The 21,687-nt window shown below is 42.1% G+C and overlaps 1 protein-coding gene across 1 annotated transcript in view; it reads left to right on the top strand.

Moving 5' to 3' along the window:
• The window catches only part of LOC137332441 (A-type potassium channel modulatory protein DPP6), a 177,510-nt gene that overhangs the window by 6,460 nt on the left and 149,363 nt on the right, over window positions 1-21,687 (top strand). Inside the window, exon 3 of the mRNA XM_067996290.1 lies at window positions 21,330-21,428. Coding sequence (XP_067852391.1) covers window positions 21,330-21,428 — 99 coding nt within the window. The remainder of the gene's footprint in view (window positions 1-21,329; window positions 21,429-21,687) is intronic.

Raw genomic sequence — 21,687 nt, 5'->3', positions numbered from 1 at the left:
CTCCCATTGTCCACACTCCCCATTGTCCACACTCTCCATTATCCACACTCTCCATTATCCACGCTCCCATTGTCCACACTCCCCATTGTCCACACTCTCCATTATCCACGCTCTCCATCATCCGCACTTTCCAATATCCAGGCTCCCATTGTCCACACTCCCCATTGTCCACACTCTCCATTATCCACATTCTCCATTGTCCACACTCTCCATTATCCACACTCTCCATTATCCACACTCTCCATTATCCACACTCTGCATTGTCCACACTCTCCATTATCCACACTCCCCATTGTCCACACTCCCCATTGTCCACACTCTCCATTATCCATCCTCTCCATTATCCACACTCTCCATTATCCACACTCTCCATTGTCCACACTCTCCATTATCCACACTCTCCATTATCCACACTCTGCATTGTCCACACTCTCCATTATCCACACTCCCCATTGTCCACACTCCCCATTGTCCACACTCTCCATTATCCATCCTCTCCATTATCCACACTCTCCATTATCCACACTCTCCATTGTCCACACTCTCCATTATCCACACTCTCCATTATCCACACCCTCCATTATCCACACTCTCCATTGTCCACACTCCCCATTATCCACACTCTGCATTGTCCACACTCTCCATTATCCACACCCTCCATTATCCACACTCTCCATTATCCACACTCTCCATTATCCACACTCTCCATTATCCACACTCCCCATTATCCACACTCTCCATTATCCACACTCTCCATTATCCACACTCTCCATTATCCACACTCTCCATTATCCACACTCCCCATTATCCACACTCTCCATTATCCACACTCTCCATTATCCACACTCTCCATTATCCACACTCCCCATTATCCACACTCCCCATTGTCCACACTCTCCATTATCCACACTCTCCATTATCCACACTCTCCATTATCCACACTCTCCATTATCCACACTCTCCATTATCCACACTCTCCATTATCCACACTCCCCATTATCCACACTCTCCATTATCCACACTCTCCATTATCCACACTCTCCATTCTCCACACTCTCCATTATCCACACTCTCCATTGTCCACACTCTCCATCGTCCGCACTCTCCATCATCCGCACTTTCCATTATCCACACTCTCCATTATCCACACTCTCCATTATCCACACTCCCCATTATCCACACTCTCCATTATCCACACTCTCCATTATCCACACTCTCCATTCTCCACACTCTCCATTATCCACACTCTCCATTGTCCACACTCTCCATCGTCCGCACTCTCCATTATCCGCACTTTCCATTATCCACACTCTCCATTGTCCACACTCTCCATTATCCACACTCTCCATTATCCACACTCTCCATTATCCACACTCTCCATTATCCACACTCTCCATTCTCCACACTCTCCATCGTCCGCACTCTCCATCGTCCGCACTCTCCATCGTCCACACTCCCCATTGTCCACACTCTCCATTGTCCACACTCTCCATTATCCACACTCTCCATTATCCACACTCCCCATTATCCACACTCCCCATTATCCACACTCTCCATTATCCACACTCTCCATTATCCACACTCTCCATTATCCACACTCTCCATTGTCCACACTCTCCATTGTCCACATTCTCCATTATCCACACTCTCCATTGTCCACACTCTCCATTGTCCACACTCCCCATTATCCACACTCTCCATTATCCACACTCTCCATTGTCCACACTTTCCATTATCCACACTCTCCATTGTCCACACTCTCCATTATCCACACTCTCCATTATCCACACTCTCCATTATCCACACTCTCCATTATCCACCCTCTCCATTATCCACACTCTCCATTATCCATCCTCTCCATTATCCATCCTCTCCATTGTCCACACTCTCCATTATCCACACTCTCCATTATCCACACTCTCCATTATCCATGCTTTTCATTGTCCACACTCTCCATTATCCACGCTCTCCATTATCCACACTCTCCATTATCCATCCTCTCCATTATCCATCCTCTCCATTGTCCACACTCTCCATTATCCACACTCTCCATTATCCACACTCTCCATTATCCATGCTTTTCATTGTCCACACTCTCCATTATCCACACTCTCCATTATCCACACTCTCCATTATCCACGCTCTGCATTATCCACACTCTCCATTATCCACGCTCTCCATTATCCTTGCTTTTCATTATCCACGCTCCCCATTATCCACACTCTCCATTGTCCACACTCTCCATCATCCACGCTCTCCATTATCCACACTCTCCATTGTCCACGCTCTCCATTATCCACGCTCTCCAATATCCACACTCTCCATTTTCCACGCTCTCCATTATCCATGCTTTTCATTATCCACCCTCTCCATTATCCACGCTCTCCATTATCCATCCTCTCCATTATCCATCCTCTCCATTATCCACACTCTCCATTATCCACACTCTCCATTATCCATCCTCTCCATTATCCACACTCTCCATTATCCACGCTCTCTATTATCCACGCTCTCCATTATCCACGCTTTTCATTATCCACACTCTCCATTGTTCACACTCTCCATTGTCCACGCTCTCCATTATCCGCATAACTGATTTTCCATACTCTCTGGTTTTTGAGCCAGCGGGATAAGCAATTGTCGTCCACTCTGGAATTTACAATCAAACCAGTTTTGATATTTCTGGCTCGGAGTTTGGACTGCAGGTCAGGGAAACCAGTGGGAATGGTTTGGCATCATTTCTTTGAATAATATCATCCACAGGCACGGGATTGGCTTTCATATGTATGCTGATGACACCCACGTCTATCCCCCACCATTTCCTTCAATTCCATGACTACCTTTTAAAAATTTGTTCTCAGAGTGCGAGCGATGCTGGCAAGGGTGTAATCATTGCCCATTCCTAGTTGCCCTGAGAAGGTGCTGGTGGGTCTTCTCCTGGAACTGCAGCTATCCTTGTGGTGCAGTCCCACAGTGGTGTTAGGCAGGGAATTCCAGTATATTGACCCAACGACAGTGAAGCAACAGTGATATATGTCCAAGTCAGGATGGTGGGTGACTCGGAGGAGATGGCATTCTCGCGACATTTCTGCTCTTGTCCTTCGTGGTGGTAGAGGTGACAGAGGAGGGAGGCACAGTCGAAGTAAGCTTAGTCAGTTGCCGTAGTGCAACTTGTAGGTCATACATACTGCAGCCATGCGCTGGGGGTGGAGGGGGTGGATATTGAATCTAATGACAGAGGTGCCATTCTAGCAAACTCTCCTGGATGGTGTCAAGCCTCTTAAGTGTTGCTGTGACCACTCCTATACAGGTGAGTAGAGAGCTGAGCTTCAGACCTTGCATCCTTTACATTACCGAGACTGCTTACTTCTATCTCTGCAACATCTACCTCTAGGCCTAGCTCAGTCCAACTGATGCTGAAACCCTATCCATGCTTTCATCACCTCAAGACTCGATTTCACCAATGTCATCCTGCTGGCCTCCATCCCCAATCTTTAATAAATTGTTCAAAACTTGGCTGCCCGTATCCTATCCTGCACAAAGCCCCTCTCACCTATCAGTCCCATTCTCACTGACCTCCATTGGCTCCCATCCCAGTCCATTGAATTTAAAATGTTCATCTTCAAATCCCTCATGGTCTCACATCACCTTATGTCTGCAACCTCCTCCAGCATTAAGCCCCCGCCTCCACTCTGCAGTCATCGCATTCTGGCCTTTTTTGCATTCCCTCTCCATTTTGCCCACTATTGATGGCAGAACCTTTAACTGCCTTGGCCCTACTCATTGGGATTACTTCCTAAAGTCGTTCTGCACCTCCACCTCCCTCCGTGTTTAATAACCTTCTCAAAATCCATCTTTTCCACCAAGCTTTTGGTCACCTCTCCTAACACTTGTGCCATGGACTTATTGTCCATTCCTTTATTCCTTTTATCTATATTTTTCTTCCTCGCCATCTCCCCCCCACCCTCAAAGCACCATGTGCCATTTTCCACATGCTTTAGTTATTATTGTTCTGAAACTGGAAACAGACTATATTGCTTCTATATTGTTACTTGGGATATATTCTGATATTCTGCAAAGAAATGTATTCTTTTTGTTCTCCAGCTTCTTTTCCTGCTTTATAATTCTCCCAATCTTCCTCATCAGATTCCTGACATATTTAAATAAATGCCTTTTGCTTGTCCTTTATACAGCTTGGCACATTTCCTGCTTAAACCACATTGACCTCTGTTGCTCTTTCAGCTGTTTTTACTGTTCCAAGGTAAACTTTGATTGCAAACTCTCCAATTGTCCCTTGAACATTTTTTATTCCTCTACTGAAGATTCCTGATACCCATTGGACCTCTACCAATGTTCTGCAACTCATTTTATGTTCAATCAAAATCCCACTCTTTGAATTCCTCTTGGAGCTATTTTGACGCGTTGGCTAACACATTCATATCAGATTCCTATAGATGCTACTTTAACAAAGTCAATTAAAATCATTAGATTAACAATTTTGTTAAAAGTGCACACAGGAATTAGATGCAAATGATTCATCAGTGTAACACATAAAGGAATTTCAAACCCTTTAAAGCCCAATATTTCTGTGTTACTGCCCTTGTATCGTCAGGAATATTTCAGTTCTAATAATATTATGGTCACTGGATCGTAACTGCTCTCCAACCACATATGGCTAATTTCCCATAATTAAATTATCAATAACTTCTGATCTCATTGGCATCCTCGGCTATTTCTGCAAACATGTGCCTTGCTTTGATTTTTACACCACTGTTATCCCATGACAGTATCTGGATAAATTGAAATCCACAATGATTAACATTCTGGCCTTTTATGGGCCTCCTCTATCTACATAAAATTGCATGCTACCATCCATGACGTGCACAGAAGGAGGCCATTTGGCCCATTGTGTCTGTGCTAGCTGTTTGACAAAGCTATCCAATTAGCTCCACTCCCCTGCTCTTTCTGCATATCCAATTCCCCTTTGAAAGTTATTATTGAATTTGCTTCCACCACCCTTTCAGACAGTTAGAACATGCTCCACCGTGTTGTCATATTATCACCACATCACAAGATGAGGAAAGCCATTGAGCCCACTCTAGCTCATCTATAGTCCTCTTATCACAGTATTTGTTTGTTAAATTATTCCATGCTTTTTGCCTCCAGTACCGTACCATGGAAATTCATACCTTTTATTAATGACTCTTTCGAAAAGTCATACATTTTCCTATCATCAATTTGATTGGGGGTGGTGCCAGAGGCACTTTGTTCAAAAAAGGGTGTAAGGATAAACAGGCAACTATAGGCTGAGTTTAACCTCGGTTGTGGGGAAGCTTTTAGAAACGAAAATCCGGGACAAAATTAATAGTTACTTGGACAAGTGTGGATTAATAATGGAAAGCCAGCCCAGATTTGTTAAAGGCAAATCGTGTTTAACAAACTTGATAGAGTTTTTTGATGAGATAATAGAGAGGGTTGATGAGGACAATGCAGTTGAAGTGTATATGGACTTTCAAAAGGAGTTTGATAAAGTGCCACGTAATAGGCTTGTCAGCAAAATTGAAGCCCATGGAATAAAAGGGGCAGTGGCAGCATGGATATGGAATTGGCAAAGTGACAGGAAACAGAGAGCAGTGGTGAACGGTTGTTTTTCGGACTGGAGGAAGGTATACAGTGGTGTTCCCCAGGGGCCGGTATTAGGACCACTGCTTTTTTTGATATATGTTAATGACTTGGACTTGGGTGTACAGAGCACAATTTCAAAATTTGCAGATGGCACAAAATTTGGAAGTGTAGTAAACAGTGAGGAGGATAGTAATAGACTTCAAGAGGACATAGACAGGCCGATGGAATGGGTGGACACATGGCAGATGAAATTTAACGCAGAGAAGTGCGAAGTAATACATTTTGACAGGAAGAACGAGGAGAGGCAATATAAACTAACTGGTACAATTTTAAAGGGAATGCAAGAACATAGAGACCTGGCGGTATATGTGCACAAATCTTTGAAGGTGGCAGGATAGGTTGAGAAAGCAGTTAAAAAAGCATACAGGACCCTGGGCTTTATAAATAGAGGCATAGAGTACAAAAGCAAGGAAGTTATGATGAACCTTTATAAAACACTGGTTCGGCCACAACTGGAGTAGTGTGTCCAATTCTGGGCACCGCACTCTAGGAAGGATGTGAAGCCCTTAGAGAGGGTGCAGAAAAGATTTACTAGAATGGTTCCAGGGATGAGGGACTTCAGTTATGTGGATAGACTGGAGAAGCTGGGATTGTTCCTCTTAGAGCAGAGGAGGTTGAGATGAGATTTGATAGAAGTGTTTAAAATCATGAAAGGTTTAGATAAAGTAAATAAAGAGAATCTGTTCCCATTGGCAGAAGGGTCGAGAACCAGAGAACACAGAGTTAAGATGATTGGCAAAAGAACCAAAGGTGACATGAGGAAAAACCTTTTTACGCAGAGAGTGGTTAGGATCTGGAATGCACTGCCTGAAAGGACGGTGGAAGCGGATTCAATCACGGCTTTCAAAAAGGAATTGGATAAATACTTGAACGGAAAAGATTTTCAGGGCTACGGGGAAAGAGCTGGGGAATGGGACTAAATAGATTGCTCTTACAAAGAGGTGGCCTGGGCTTGATGGGCCGAATGGCCTCCTTCTGTGTTGTAACCATTCTATGATTCTATGATTTTTTGTTCCTTTGTCCTACTGTCACCATTTAATTTGAAGTGGTGCTCTGGATTTAACGATCTGTACCATTTGCTATCTTACACGCCTTCATCAGATCCCTTCTCAGTCACCTCTTTATGAGGTTGAAAGTCCTAAACTTTTCTTGTCTTTCCTTAAATCTGAATCCCCTGATACTAGAGATCAATCAGATGGCTGCACAGTTTTGGGTGCCTCCTCCCTTGTGACTTAGCGACCAGAAATGGACCACAGTCCTCAAGGGACGACCTGACTCGGGCACAACCCCATTTAAACATGACATTAAGGACGATACCAGAACTGAAAGGTTATAACTATCAGGGAAGACTGAACAGATTGGTGCTGCAATTACCTAACTCAGCACATGCCACAGATCAAACCTGGGACCTTTCAGCTCTGCATTGACTTAGTTACTGACCGGATGAAATCACTGTGTCATTGAGGGAGCAGCCTAACTGAAACTGGAAGCACTCCAGAGAAAATCGCAAGTAGGTATCCTTCCAACTGATATGATTGCTTGCTTCAGAGGAAATTTCTCTGGACGAGCTGCATTTTTCCTATGCTGGGCTCCCTGGATCTAAAATCGTTCTCATTTCTATCCTTGCCAATTACTCTGAAGCGCATATATTTGTTCTTGACCCATTTGAACTCAGTCACACTTATTGAATGTTGAGCAATACATTGCATTTCCCCATTCCTTTTAACATTCATACTGGTTTTCAGTAAAGTTGCCCTTACAGACCCTCTGGTGCTTGTTCCTGCTATTTCTTTTCCATACTTGTCTATCAAAAAAACAAATAATAAGAAATGTCAGATTAACCTTCCACCTCATATTATGTATACCATGATGGAATGTTTATACTTTATTGTACATATTACAATCAATTTTATACCGGTCTCACTCATAATGAACACCTGTAAGCTTGTACAAGCAAAAGAAAGTGTAAGAATTTTATTTTAAAGAATATCGGCTTGTAATTAAGGTCGGTGATGAGAGTTTGGATGATATTTTTCTGTTCACTTTTTTAGCAGAGGAGTAAAATGGGTTAACATTTTTATTAAATAGTGGACAGAGGACTATCATAGGAGCGAGCACATTGAATAAATGTTCTGACAGTAATTTCTAGCCTTATATGTTGTTTTGCTAATCCTGCTTTTTCTATACATTCACCCGTAGTTGAGAAAAAACATGCCTTTTACTGGATTGAAATGTAGGATTCAAGACCTTCCTCATGAAAAGAAAAATAGGTCAAGCCATGTTTCTAAAGCAGCTTATTGTAGGACACAGATTATATGGTTTGAATGAAATTACTGTTAAAATAAAAAAAAAGATCTTTGATGCATTGCTTATAACTGAACCAGATAGAAAAGGAAAATACAAAAATGACAATTAAAGGTTGAGAGGGTTGCACAGTGTAAGAACAACATCAACTAATTACCATTGTATGTACTGTGTGGAGAAACTGCATTGTCAGACTATGAACAAAGCAAAGTTGTCCTGTCCTTGAATTTCATTTCAAAGATTTCAAGGATTCCATCACTTACCTCAAAGTGTCAAGAGCACACAGAAAAAGAGCTAAGTAAGTTCTTAAAATAGAAATGTTGTCTTTTCCCCATTGTGTCTCAAGTCTGCACTCTTAAAAACCGTTGATTGAAGGCAGGCAGGGGTTGGAATTTAAACAAGAGGCAGACTGAAGAATGTTCTTGGGAAATGCTCAACACGTCCAACCTCTGCCTAGCAGCAATCAACAAAGCAATGAGAGTGTTGAAGTATTTGGCCAAATCAGCAGAGTACAAATCAGAGGAAGTCACATAGAATTACATGGAATTTACAGCACAGAAACAGGCCATTCGGCCCAACTGGTCTATGCCAGTATTTATGCTGTACACGAGCCTCCTCCCACCCTATTTCATCGAACCCTATCAGCATACCCTTCTATTCCTCTCTCCCTCATGAACTTAGCTAGCTTCCCCTTAAATGCATCTCTGCTATTCGCCTTAACTACTCCAAATTCCACATTCTAACCACTCTCTGGTAAAGAAGTTTCTCCTAAATTCCCAATTGGATTTATTACTGACTATCTTACATTTATGTCCTCTAGTTTTGGACTCCCCCACAAGTGGAAACATCTTCCCTACATCTACCCTATCAAACTCCTTCATAATTTTAAAGACCACAATTAGGTCAGCCCTCAGCCTTCTCTTTTCCAGAGCTTTGGGAAGAGAACAGGGCAATGATTTAGTTTGGATTGTTCCAAGAAAAGATCTTCGCAAATGACATGGGCCAAATGGCTTCCTTCTGTGCTGTATGGTTCTACAGTTCTAGGAAAAGCAAGGTTGGAATGAAAAATTACAGTAAGTCAGGTGTATGTCTACCACACAGCTCTGTGCAAAGCTAGAACTGTGGCCTTATTGTTGAAACTTGGACAAAAGAGCTGAATTCCAGAGGTGAGGTGAGAGTGACAGTCCTTGACATCAAGGTAGCATTTGACCGAGTGTGGCACCAAGGAGCCCTAGTAAAATTGAAGTCAATGGGAATCAGGGGGAAAACTCTCCAGTGGCTGGAGTCATACCTCGCACAAAGGATGATGGTAGTGTTTGGAGGCCAATCATCTCAGCCCCAGGGCATTGCTGCAGGAGTTCCTCAGGGCAGTGTCCTAGGCCCAACCATCTTCAGCTGCTTCATCAATGACCTTCCCTCCATCATAAGGTCAGAAATGGGGACGTTCGCTGATGATTGCACAGTGTTCAGTTCCATTCGCAAATCCTCAAATAATGAAGCAGTCTGAGCCCGCATGCAGCAAGACCTGGACAACATCCAGGCTTGGGCTCATAAGTGGTAAGTAACATTCGCGCCAGATAAGTGCCAGGCAATGACCATCTCTAACAAGAGAGAGTCTAACCACCTCCCCTTGACATTCAACGGCATTACCATCGCTGAATCCCCCACCATCAACATCCTGGGGGTCACCGTTGACCAGAAACTTATCTGGACCAGCCATATAAATACTGTGGCTACGAGAGCAGGTCAGAGGCTGGGTATTCTGCGGCGAGTGACTCACCTCCTGACTCCCCAAAGCCTTTCCACCATCTACAAGGCACAAGTCAGGAGTGTGATGGAATACTCTCCACTTGCTTGGATGAGTGCAGCTCCAACAACACTCAAGAAGCTCGACACCATCCAGGACAAAGCAGCCCGCTTGATTGGCACCCCATCCACCACTCTAAACATTCACTCCCTTCACCACTGGCGCACAGTGGCTGCAGTGTGTACCATCCACAGGATGCACTGCAGCAACTCGCCAAGGCTTCTTCGACAGCACCTCCCAAACCCGGGACCTCTACCACCTAGAAGGACAAGAGCAGCAGGCACATGGGAACAACACCACCTGCACGTTCCCCTCCAAGTCACACACCATCCCGACTTGGAAATATATCGCCGTTACTTCATCGTCGCTGGGTCAAAGTCCTGGAACTCCCTAACAGCACTGTGGGTGAACCATCACCACACGGACTGCAGCGGCTCAAGAAGGCGGCTCCACACCACCTTCTCAAGGGCAATTAAGGATGGGCAATAAATGCCGGCCTCCCCAGCAACGCCCACATCACATGAATGAATTAAAAAAAAATTGTTTTTCAGTCTTCCAGCTTGAGCTCCCGCCTACCACTACGCATTTAGGCCTGGGAATCACTTTATCCAATTCACCAAGTTGGAATATCTGAATGTCCGTGGTATTATTGTCTGGCGCTTTTGCTTACATTACAATCACTACACTACATAAATCATTAATTTTATCTGAAGTGCTTTGTGAAGTCCTCAGCATATGATATGGCACGATATAAAAACAAATTATTTCCTCCTGTCTTTCTTATGTTGATGCTTTGGCATTGGAGTATTGAAATCTTAAAGACATGCTCCTCAATGTTTTTCTTTACATTGTAAGGCATTCTCTGGAAGAGTTTGGCTCACCAATGTGCCTTCAAAGTATCATCTTTTCATCAACTTGTGTAGAAAGTATTGCTGATCAATTCAGTGAACTAGTTGTTTCTGAAGTGAAGAGCTCATTTGAACATAAAATGCACCAGAGTTAGAAGACACTGCTGTGGCATTCTGCAACAATGGCAGTTTGAGGTATCTGACAGAGAGAAGAAGGGAAACCGCCCTGAAAACTTATCTCAAGGGAATAAAACTCTTAAAAACTTCTGGCATTTGGAATTTAATAAAGATTTACAAGGCACTATAGAGCAGAGGCTGTGACAGTGGAGAACTACCCTAAAGTAATACGGGTAAGAAGGCCTCATTAGTGATAGAGAGGGCTCAATAAAGTTCTACTGAAATAACACATCATATTTAGCTGTCAGAATGTTTGTGTTATCCATCACAGGACTATGTGCTCTTGATAGAATCCATGTACCTCATCAAATTAAACTCATCAGATTGATTCAGAGGTAGAACATCATTTTGAAGTGAGCTCAATTTGAGGAGTTACTGATGAACAATTACTTTATTGAGGCAATATTACTTGAAATTTAGGCAAATTTGTCTTCACTTAAAATCAATAACACAACATAGACTTTGCTGCATTAACTGACTCAACTATATTTTCAGACAAAGGGCTATGGAATAAATTGAGATAAAAAGCAGATCTAAATATGTATAAATCAAAATAAGAATGTGTTAAGTTCCCCCAATGCCCATTGAGTAAAGATATCATCTGGCCCAATGCTGAGATACACATAACAAAAGGTTTAAAAAGAAAAATTTATGTAAGAACACTGGATTGGCACCTGTATAAGAGTATTCATCAAGGGCATCAGATGAATCCTTAATCTCCTCACCTCATCATAGAATCATAGAAGTTTACAACATGGAAACAGGCCCTTCGGCCCAACATGTCCATGTTGCCCAGTTTATACCACTAAGCTAGTCCCAATCATCAAAGAACCATCTGAGATTTACCACCCAGTCTATGCCTAGGAGTTAATGATCATGCCTAAATTTGTCTCCTCAAGCTGTTTTACTTCATCTAGTTCAGATCAGATTACCATTTACCCTACCAACTTCTCATCAGGAGCCATACAAGCTACTGAGTGAATGGCAATTATTAAAGAATAAGTCAGTCAACAAAATCATGAATTAACAATTGTTTATTAATTTTAGAATCATAATTAGCAGCATTTAAACGTAAATGTTGGGTAAGCAAATAATTAGTAGACACGGTTAATTGACAAAATAAACACAAAGGCAGTTCAGTTATGTCACAGTAATTCAGCATTAACTGCATGCTGATTATGAATTTACGCTTGAGATCACTGGTTGAGATTGATATAAATTTATTTTACAAGAGATGAGCAAGTGAACAATGCAATAATATTTTATAAATATGCAGTAAAATGCTGCTATCCAGCTGTTGGAAAGGAAAACACTAAAAGGTTGCAATCAAATGCTCTGCTATTCTTTTGCAGAATACTTTTATATATATATTTACTCCTTCAGGAGCAGATGCTGGCTTAATCAATCTTTTGAGAGTTCCAAACTGACTCAAAGATTCAAACACCTACAGCTCCAGAAATATTCTCGAACTGTTACTAGGACTTCCTGGATTTGAATGACTGTCAACCAAATTCAAAAATAACGAACTGCCATTCACAAATCATCCAGTCTGTGTTTGTTCAAAGGTAACGTGGCCATACCCTCAAGCTTTGCAGATAACTTGAAACGTTTGCCTTGCGTTAAGCTTGGCGCAAGATTCCAGCTGCAGCTGGCTTTTAAAGACCTTCAGTATTGTGACTGGATTTAAGCCAAAACTAGACAAATAAATTATTAAATCTTTGTCACAGAGGCCAATTTACCCATCACACCTCCACAAGTTCACTGAAAGAGCTTGTCACTTAGCCCCGTTCCCTACCCTTTCCCTATACTGTAATTTTTTTTCCGAATTGTCTGTGCCATTTTAAATGGATTAACAAATACCAGGGACAAATGTGTTAATCACTATCCTATATGCCAACTGTCAATATTTAAGCTGACAGTTAGCATTTTAACCCATGTGTCAGTGCATCAGCATTTCGCAAGTAAAATACGCATTTTTTTCATTGGGATTGGAGATTGTCACTGTAAACTTTCTTTTTCTTTAGAAAAGAGATGGCTGAGGGATGACCTAATAGAGGTCATTAAAATTGTGAAAGGGTTTGATAGGGTAGATGTAGAGAAGATGTTTCCACTTGTGGGGGAGTCCAAATCTAGGGGCCATAAATACAGGGTAGTCACTAATAAATCCAATTGGGAATTCAGGAAAAACTTCTTTACCAGAGAGTGGTAAGAATGTGGGACTCGCTACCACGTGGAGTGGCTGAAGCGAATAGCATAGATGCATTTATGGGGAAGCTGGATAAGTACATGAGGGAGAAAGGAATAGAAGGATATGTTGATAGGGTTTAGATGAAGTAGGATGGGAGGAAGCTCATGTGGAGCATAAACACCGGCATAGACCAGTTGGGCCAAATGGCCCGTTTCTGTGCTGTTAAATCTATATATATATATGTAACCTATTCAGATCATTTGGATAGCGGGACATAAGGCAGTTAGGACCAATCAGATCAGTATCAGGGTGGGATCAAAGGCAACATGAACTGGAAAAGCTTGGAGGGCAGGGTTGTTAGAACAAATCAAATTGGTTGGGTGGTTGTACCGTAACCAATTAATCAGCTCTCACTTTCTCCCAATTATTAGTTGCATATAAACTTGAGGTAGAAAAAAAATAAATGAGCCAGTGGCTCCGAGAGGCACAGTTACAGGTTTGTTTATTCAGTGTTTTCGTCCCCAGAAGAGTAATTATGGAGAGACTGTTTCCAGTGGCAGAAGGGTCGGTAACCACAGGTCACCGATTGAAGGTGATCAGCAAAAGTACCAGAGACGAGATGACGAAAATTTTCTTTACGCAGCCAGATGTTATGGTCTGGAATGCGCCGCCTGAAAAGAGTGGTGGAAGCAGATTCAATATTGGCCCAGGAATTGCTCTCGCCGCTCCATAGATTTATTCTCACCCTCAAACTTTACTATGTGAAGTTCCTCACATTCAAAGCTGAAAAGAGTCCAGCGTTAACTCCAGCAGAGCTAGGACCATGCGAGCCATGAGAGGAGCGCTCCCTCCCCTTGACCAATCAGATTGCAGCATTTTGACAAGCCGCAAAGTGTCAGTGAGTCAAAACCAGGGAGTGAAAGGTAAAACAGCGAAATAAAGAGAGGGTAAAAAATATCAAATTAAAAGATAGAGATAAAAGAGACAGAAAGAAAAAGCAAAAAAAATTCAAATTCAAATTTAATATTTTTTTTAATAAGTCCAACAACTCTTAATTACATAGAATTATATAGAATGTACAACACAGAAACAGGCCATTCGGCCCAACAGGTCCATGCTCCACCTGAGCCTCCTCCCTCCCTATTTCATCTAACCCTATCAGCATAACCTTCTATTCCTTTCTCCCTCATGTGTTTATTCTAGCTTCCCCTTAATGCATCTATGCTGGTTACCTCAACTACTCCTTGTGGTAGCAAGTTCCACATCCTATCCGCTCTCTGGGTAAAGAGGTTTCTCCTGAATTCCTTCTTGGATTTATTAATGACTATCTTATAGTGATGACTTAATTTTAAAAAAATTATGAGATCCAGACTCACCAAATGCACCAAATCAGGTGTCAAGAAGCAAAAGCTTCAGGGGAATGGAGCTGCAAAATAAATCCCATGTCTTCGACTCTAAGAACTGCCTTTACATCTGCCACATCTGTAAACCTTTCTTTTGTGTACGATAAAAATGATCCAAGTCAGAAGGGTAAACCTGCAGCTTGAGCGATGACAAAACCTGTGCTCCACTGCAGTCTAACAAGGGGTTGCCAACTATGGTTCATTGTATTCCTGGATGACCTCACGTGACCTCCTGCCTCCAACTACCCCGCTCTTGCCTTTGGTCGCCCAATGCATCCATCCTCACAGCGGCCTTCCCACGCCAATTGGAAAGCGAAAAGACTCTTCATTACCCAATTTGTTAAATCTTGACTGTCAGTCAAACAGCCTTTTTTCCCATCTCCAATATTTTAGAACTAATAAACAGAAAATGAAAAAAGCATACAATTTTTTTTAAGGCCCCTATGATTTTTCTCATGGGGGCTGCTCACAGCAGTGTCCTGGAGATTAAACTTCAATTCCTGGAGACTCCAGGCCAATCCTGGAGGGTTGGCAACCCTAGTCTAACTCCACACACATCCTAATGCCTGTATTCAGCTTTTTGGGAGCTGTCTCATCTTTCTTGTAGCTATTTGCCAGCTTTTTGCTAGTTGTCTAGGTTGATATATATGTACTATGATGGTGCACAGAGTGAATTAAAGTCATCCACATATACATGTTGTGAAAAACAATTCATCAGCTACTTTGAGAGGATGTACAGTCTTATCTATTCAACTCATGATTTGAAATTTACTTCTTCAAAATTTAGTATATAAACGCTGAAAAGGGTCATATGAAATTCTTTGTCCACTGTTTTAACAGAGGCCAATCATTTAACAATTTAAATCGCAGGCAAAGAAATTCTCTACAAAAGCATTCAGGGTTTCTTCACTGATATTAGAATTTAATGCAGGGATTGTACATTGATATTAGAATGGCACGCAGGGTTTTTTATGGTCGTGTCGTGGTTATATTACTGGACTAGTAATCCAGAGGCCTGGGCTAATAATCCTGAGAACGCAAGTTAAAATCCCGCCAAGGCAATTTGAGAATTTGAATTCAGTTTTAAAAATCTGGAAATAAAAAAAGCTGATATCAGTAAAAGTGAGCACGAAACTCTCGGATTGTCGTAAAAACTCAACTGGTTCATTAATGTCCTTTAAGGAAGGAAACCTGCCGTCCTTACCTGGTCTGGCCTGTATGAGACTCCAGTCCCACACCAATGTGGGTGACTCTTATGTGCCCTCTGAGGTGGCCTAGCAAGCCACTCAGTTTTAACACCATTTTCTTAGGCCAATAGGGATGGGCAGTAAATTCCAAGAATGAAGTTTTTTAAATGAGATTTTTTTTTTCTAAAGTCAGGGTTTCTAGCACTGATATTGGAATTTCATCCAGGGTTTGTACACTGCTATTAGGATTTCATGTAGGTTTTATACAATAATAGCTGAACATCCCAATTTTCAGACGTTAGTGCACTAGTTGAAACTAAAAAAAGGACTTGACCTGCAGATATTAAAGAACAAAATACTGGCGATGGTAAAAACCTGAAACAAAAGTAGCAAAAGCTGGAAACTGATAGCAGGTCAATCAGCATCCGGGGGGGGGAGAATATACCGGTGATATTTCAGGGCTGAACCCTTCATTAGAATTGAAAAAAAAATAAGAGACAGACTGGCATATTAATAACCTCAGGGAAAGTAAGGAAAAAACATAAAAACAGGGAATCACAGAGAGGAACCATCGGCCGAACGATTGCTGGTGTGACAGATCATCTCGGTCAAATAAAAGACGGAAGCATTAAAGAAATAAAAGACAACGATGGTAGGGGGAGGCCCAAGGCCAGTGTGAGAAAATGGGAGAGATGGAAAACATTGGGGATCAGATTTGAGATTGAAATAGAAGATCCTGGCAAAATTTATAAGGTGTCAGCCCTGGCTCAGTGGGTAGCACATCTCGCCTCTGAGTCAGAAGGTTGTGGTTTCAAGTCCCACTCCAGAGACTTGAGCACAAAATCTAGGCTGACACTCCAGTGCAGTACTGAGGGAGTGCTGCACTGTCGGAGGTGTCGTCTTTCGGATGAGACGTTAAACCTCTGCCCGATCAGGTAGACATAAAAGATTCCATGGCGCCTTTCAACAAAGAGCAGGGGAGTTATCCCTAGTGTCCTGGTCACTATTTATCCCTCAACCAACATCGCTACAAACAAATTATCTGGTTATTATCTCATTGCTGTTTGTATGCGCAAATTGGCTGCTGTGTTTTGCGACATTACAACAGTGACTACACTTCAAAAAGTTCTTCATTGGCAGTAAAGCGCTTTAGGACATCCTGAGATCACAAAAGGTGCAATATAAATTTAAGTTCTTTGATTTTACAGTGAGTCCACCAACTCCAAAAAGACAAAGAACAGATTAACAAGAAGGGTGCAGGTCACGCTCCTACCACCTGCTGTACTGTCAGAGGGTCTTCCCTCACCCAATCTACAACCTGCTGTCCCCTCTACTCCCCCCCACCTTCACCACCCCCCCCCCCCCACATCCCCACACCACCAATATCTCCCGTTGTAAAGGAAACGGAGGATATAGCCACTAATAAATACAATAGGGAATTCTTCTTTACCCAAAGAGTGGTAGGAATGTGGAGTAGTTGAGACAAATGACACAGATAGGTTTAAGGGGAAGCTAGATAAGCATACGGGGGAGAAAGGAATAGAAGGGAATGCTGATAGGGCTAGATGAAATAGGGAGGGAGAAGGCTCGTGTGAACCGTAAACGCTGGCATAGACCAGTTGGGCCCAATGGCCTGTTTCTGCACTGTAGACTCGATGTCAGTAAAATCTGAGGTTACTGAACTCAATGCTTAGTCCAGAGAGTTGCAGAGAGGTAGCGGAATGGTAAGATACTGTTCTGAAGCTTGCGTTGAGCTTCGTTGGAACTATGTAAGTGGCCAAGGACAAAGAGTGGGAAGGGGAGGGTGGTATTAAAGTGGCAAGACTTAGGTAGCTAAGGTTACACTTGCGGACAGAATGGAGGTTTTCAACTAAGCAGTCACTTAATCTATATTTTGTCTCCTCAATGTAGATGAGACCATACAGTAAGTAGTGAATACTGTTTATTAGATTAGAGGAAATACACGTAAATTGCTGTCATGCACAGCAGAAGTGTTTGGAACCTTAAACAATGGTGTGAAAGGAGGCAAATGGACAGGTGTTCACTGGCAGAATGCTCGTAGAGCTCCCTTTTACCTCTCCTACCTAAAGGTTTGAACCTTTATTGATTTAAAAATATTATATCTAGCAAACTGCAGACAGTACAGATGGTGAGCTCTGTATAATATTGTCCCGATCGCATAATATAATTTTCTAGAATTGCTTCCATAGCAACACTATATTAATGGTGTCTCAGAGGGATAAACAACCTTTCCTGTGTTTTTCCACTGATAATGCTTCAGCAGCTCCATGCTAAAGGTTACAAATTTTTTAATGATCACCATTCCTGTCTTGAGATGCCAAAGAACTCAAATGAAAATTGTATTGATCAGTGCATAAAATTATAGCAAAGAATAAAACAATGTTCATGCGAAGGTTCAGATATAAACTATATGCTATTTAATCCTTGGAGAAGGAGTGGAATTTTAGGACAGCATTCCAGGATAGCATTTGAGCAATTCAAGTACTCAGTGTAAATGTCATGGTCCAAAGTCCCATGAGCCACCCCCGCCCACCCCCCCTGACTCCATCCCATGCCGCTATAACCATGGCAACGGGTACTTATGCTCGCTAGCACGTTCGGCCCTGACTCGGGTATAGGGTATTTGCATTAAGTAGGCTGGTGCCCACCCTAGCAGTGATGCATCTGGAGTGGCCACCAGGTGAGGGAGGAGGAAATTCCCAGCAGTGGGGAACGGCTTTGGCAGTAATGCCGATGGCTGGATGAAAATGCTCACCTGAAACAAAAATCTGGCCCGCTTCCGTAAAGTTGGTCATCTTAACCGCAGTCGCTTGCTTCATGGCTGGCTGCCGTAAGGAAACTGGCCTTTCAAAGTGTAATGGGCACCAATTCCACCAGGATGGGGCTCTGGCACGTAATGCATGCCTGCGTCATACAGGTGCCCATTACACTGGGGGCAATGGAGGGGGAACTGTCTGGAACTCCAGCAGATACCTCTCCAGGGACATCACTACGAATGGGAGTAAAATTAAGAAGCACCTGTTCCTACTGTCAGTGGAAACATTGCAGCATGCAAATCAGAGCAGAGACCCCCATGATAGGGTCCTGCCTCAACATCTGACCCCCACAAGCACCATTAGCACTCCAGAGCCACTGAAACAATGGTGGAATTTTGAGCCCTGTATTAAAGCAACAATAACTTGCATATATAGCGCCTTAAATGTAGAAAAATATGCCATAGGAACAGAAGGAAATAATACCTGCTGAGCCAAAGAAGGAAGACTGACCAATAGCTTGGTCAAAGAGTTGTGTTTTAAGGATGGTCTTAAAGAAGTAAAGGGAATTGCAGTGGTTTAGAGAAGGGATTCCAAAGCATGGAGCCTAGTTGGCTGAAGGCACATCTGCCAACGGTGGGGCGAAGGGAGGAACAGATGCACAAGAGGCCAGAGTCAGAGGAATGGAGAGTTTTAGGGCTGGAGGATATTATGGAGATGAGCTGAAGTTTACAGAGGAAGGAGAATAAGTGGCCATCCAGGAGAGCATTGGAGTAATCGAGTCTGGAGGTGACAAAGGCATGGATGTGGGTTTCAGCAGTAGGTGGGCTGAAGTAGTGCAGAAACAGGTGATGTTACGAAACTAGCAGTCTTTGTGATTCAGAGGATATGGGATTGGAAGCTCAGCTTGGAGTCAGATAGGATGCCAAGGTTGCATTAAGTCTGGTTTTACCATAGATGAAAGCACATGGTTTTGGTCAGAAAATGTTACTATATGTATTAATTTGCTAATTTATCTTTATCTCTGCTTTTATAATACGCTGGCAATATAGAAGTGTTGTAAAACTTTGTGTAAGTAGTTTATCTTTTAGTCACTGACCACATGTTGAAGATAACATTGTGTGTTTCTCCTCTGTGTCGCAGACATGCTGACGTACACAAGATTAGTATCAAGCCTGTGTTGATTTTAGCTCCATTTGTGGTGGCAGAAATGCAATGACAACATATGAAACGTACCAAAACATGGAGCACATTTGCGGTTGATGCATGGGGAAAAAACAACAATGCCACAGTTTCTTCACATAAATAAGGAGACTACATTGAAAGATGCATTTTGCATGAGAAACATTAGCAGATTGAAAGTCATCTTCTCCAGATATTCTCACCAGCAGGCATGCTAAGTTTGATTCAGGCTGCTCTGTTCAGGAAGGTAGCGCAGATCAGTACTTACAATTTGACACCTCTGCTCACATCAACGTCAAAACATCTGTGGCAAGGTACTTAGTGAGTTGTACGAATTCATAATAAATCACAAAAGGAATCCACAAAAGCCTTACCCAAGGATAGCCTATGCTAGTGGTTCTCAAACTTTATTGGAATGGTCTCACCAAAAATATTCTCATAGCTCTCGCACCCCACTAATTATAGATAATTATAGCAGTAGGTCAACAAAGCTTCTACTGTTATCATTCTTCTTTTTCAACACTTTTTTTCTCTTTCACTATTGTTTCCATCTCAGCCTTCACTTCCACTTCTCTTTCTTCTTCATTTGTTTCTCTCTCCCTTCCTCTGTCCTCCTTCGCTTCTGTTTGTCCATTCCCTCTCTTTCACTTTTGTTTCTGTCTCCCTCCTTAACTTCACCTCTTTCTCTCTCTCCCTCTTCTTCACTTCTGTGTCCTTCACTTTTTCTCCTTTTTATTTCACTAAGAGAAAGCAATACACAGAGAATTAAAAATATGTCAGCAGATTAAAATAACCATAAAGATCTTAATTCTCATCTATGTATACGCACAAAACATAAAAACACAGTATGGAATATGTAAAATAAGTTGCTTAAATCTACATTAGCCATTCATAAGTAGAAAAGTCAAAGAAGAAAATCCACCTTGATTAACACACTGACTTACCACAAGTTCTTGTGTAACATTTACACTACAACTGTAGTGTTGGTGCAAAGTAGCTGCTTTACACCAACGCTGAAAATTGTTAATGTAAATCTGGAGTCAGGGCCCAAAGTGGACTGAGACTCTCCTCTAGAATCTCTGATGGGGTGAATCACTGAAAGTCCTTTCTGTTGAGCAGAGTTGGGTTGAATGACCTTCCTCATTCGTATCCATTTTGTGATCTTGTGATACAAAAAGTCTGCATTTAAGCTGATGAAACGTGACCAAATGCACAGTTCTCAACATTTCTCTTTGTTTCTTAGCCATTTCTTCCTCGCTACCCAAAGCCATGGGAGATCAGCTAGTATCACTGTGTGCATTTATATTATTTGCAAAATGTCAGAGGATGTTGATGTAAGCATGGATGTATTTCCGAATTCAATATTTCAGCATGATCCATCAGTTTACACATTTCATGTGTGATAGTTTTTCTCTAATCAAAATATGTCAACTCTTTGGAATTCTCAGCAAATTCTCCGACTCAAAGGGTGGAATAATCCTCCAATCATGGGAAAGTTCCACTCGTTGATATTGAAAATGTCAGCCTGACGTTGGTAAAGGTTGGCATGAAGATGGAAGAATTGACATCTCACTTTCCTGAAACTGGAATAGTGCCCCCGTTAGATTTTAAATTTCAGGACAAGTGACCAAATTTCAGACATTGCACAATTATCAACATCTCTCTCCTTCTTAGACATTTCTACTCGAGCTTTAATGATGCTCTCTGCTGCTGGATGTTGTAATTGTACATATATCTAATAGTTTTATGTGTTTTTTTTTGTTTCTGTTCACAGTTGAAGATAACAGCCTGGCATTAAAGGGTAAGGTGACCATTGACGATCTCTTCAGCGAAGAATTCCACGTTCACGATGTAGAGGCCAAGTGGATTAGCGGTAAGTAGTGTGGTGGGTGGAGGTGGGGAGGTCTGAGAGGCCATCCTGGTCAAAATGTACAACAAAGGATATGTCAAACATTTGTCCAATTGGCACTACTCTATGCACACACACGGAAGGTAAGAATTCACCTCTTCTCTCTGTGCAGCGACATCGTATAAGAGTGTCTGTGAATATGTCCTCTTATTTCTTCTGACAGTTTCCTCTAGAAGAGAGTGTTTGTGATTTTGCTAGATATTTCAGACTAAGAAAATCATTA

Source organism: Heptranchias perlo, chromosome 2 (assembly GCF_035084215.1).
Source record: "Heptranchias perlo isolate sHepPer1 chromosome 2, sHepPer1.hap1, whole genome shotgun sequence".
Lineage (NCBI taxonomy): Eukaryota > Metazoa > Chordata > Chondrichthyes > Hexanchiformes > Hexanchidae > Heptranchias > Heptranchias perlo.
Note: the sequence above shows the minus strand (reverse complement) of the source record. Positions and strands in the feature narration are given on the sequence as shown.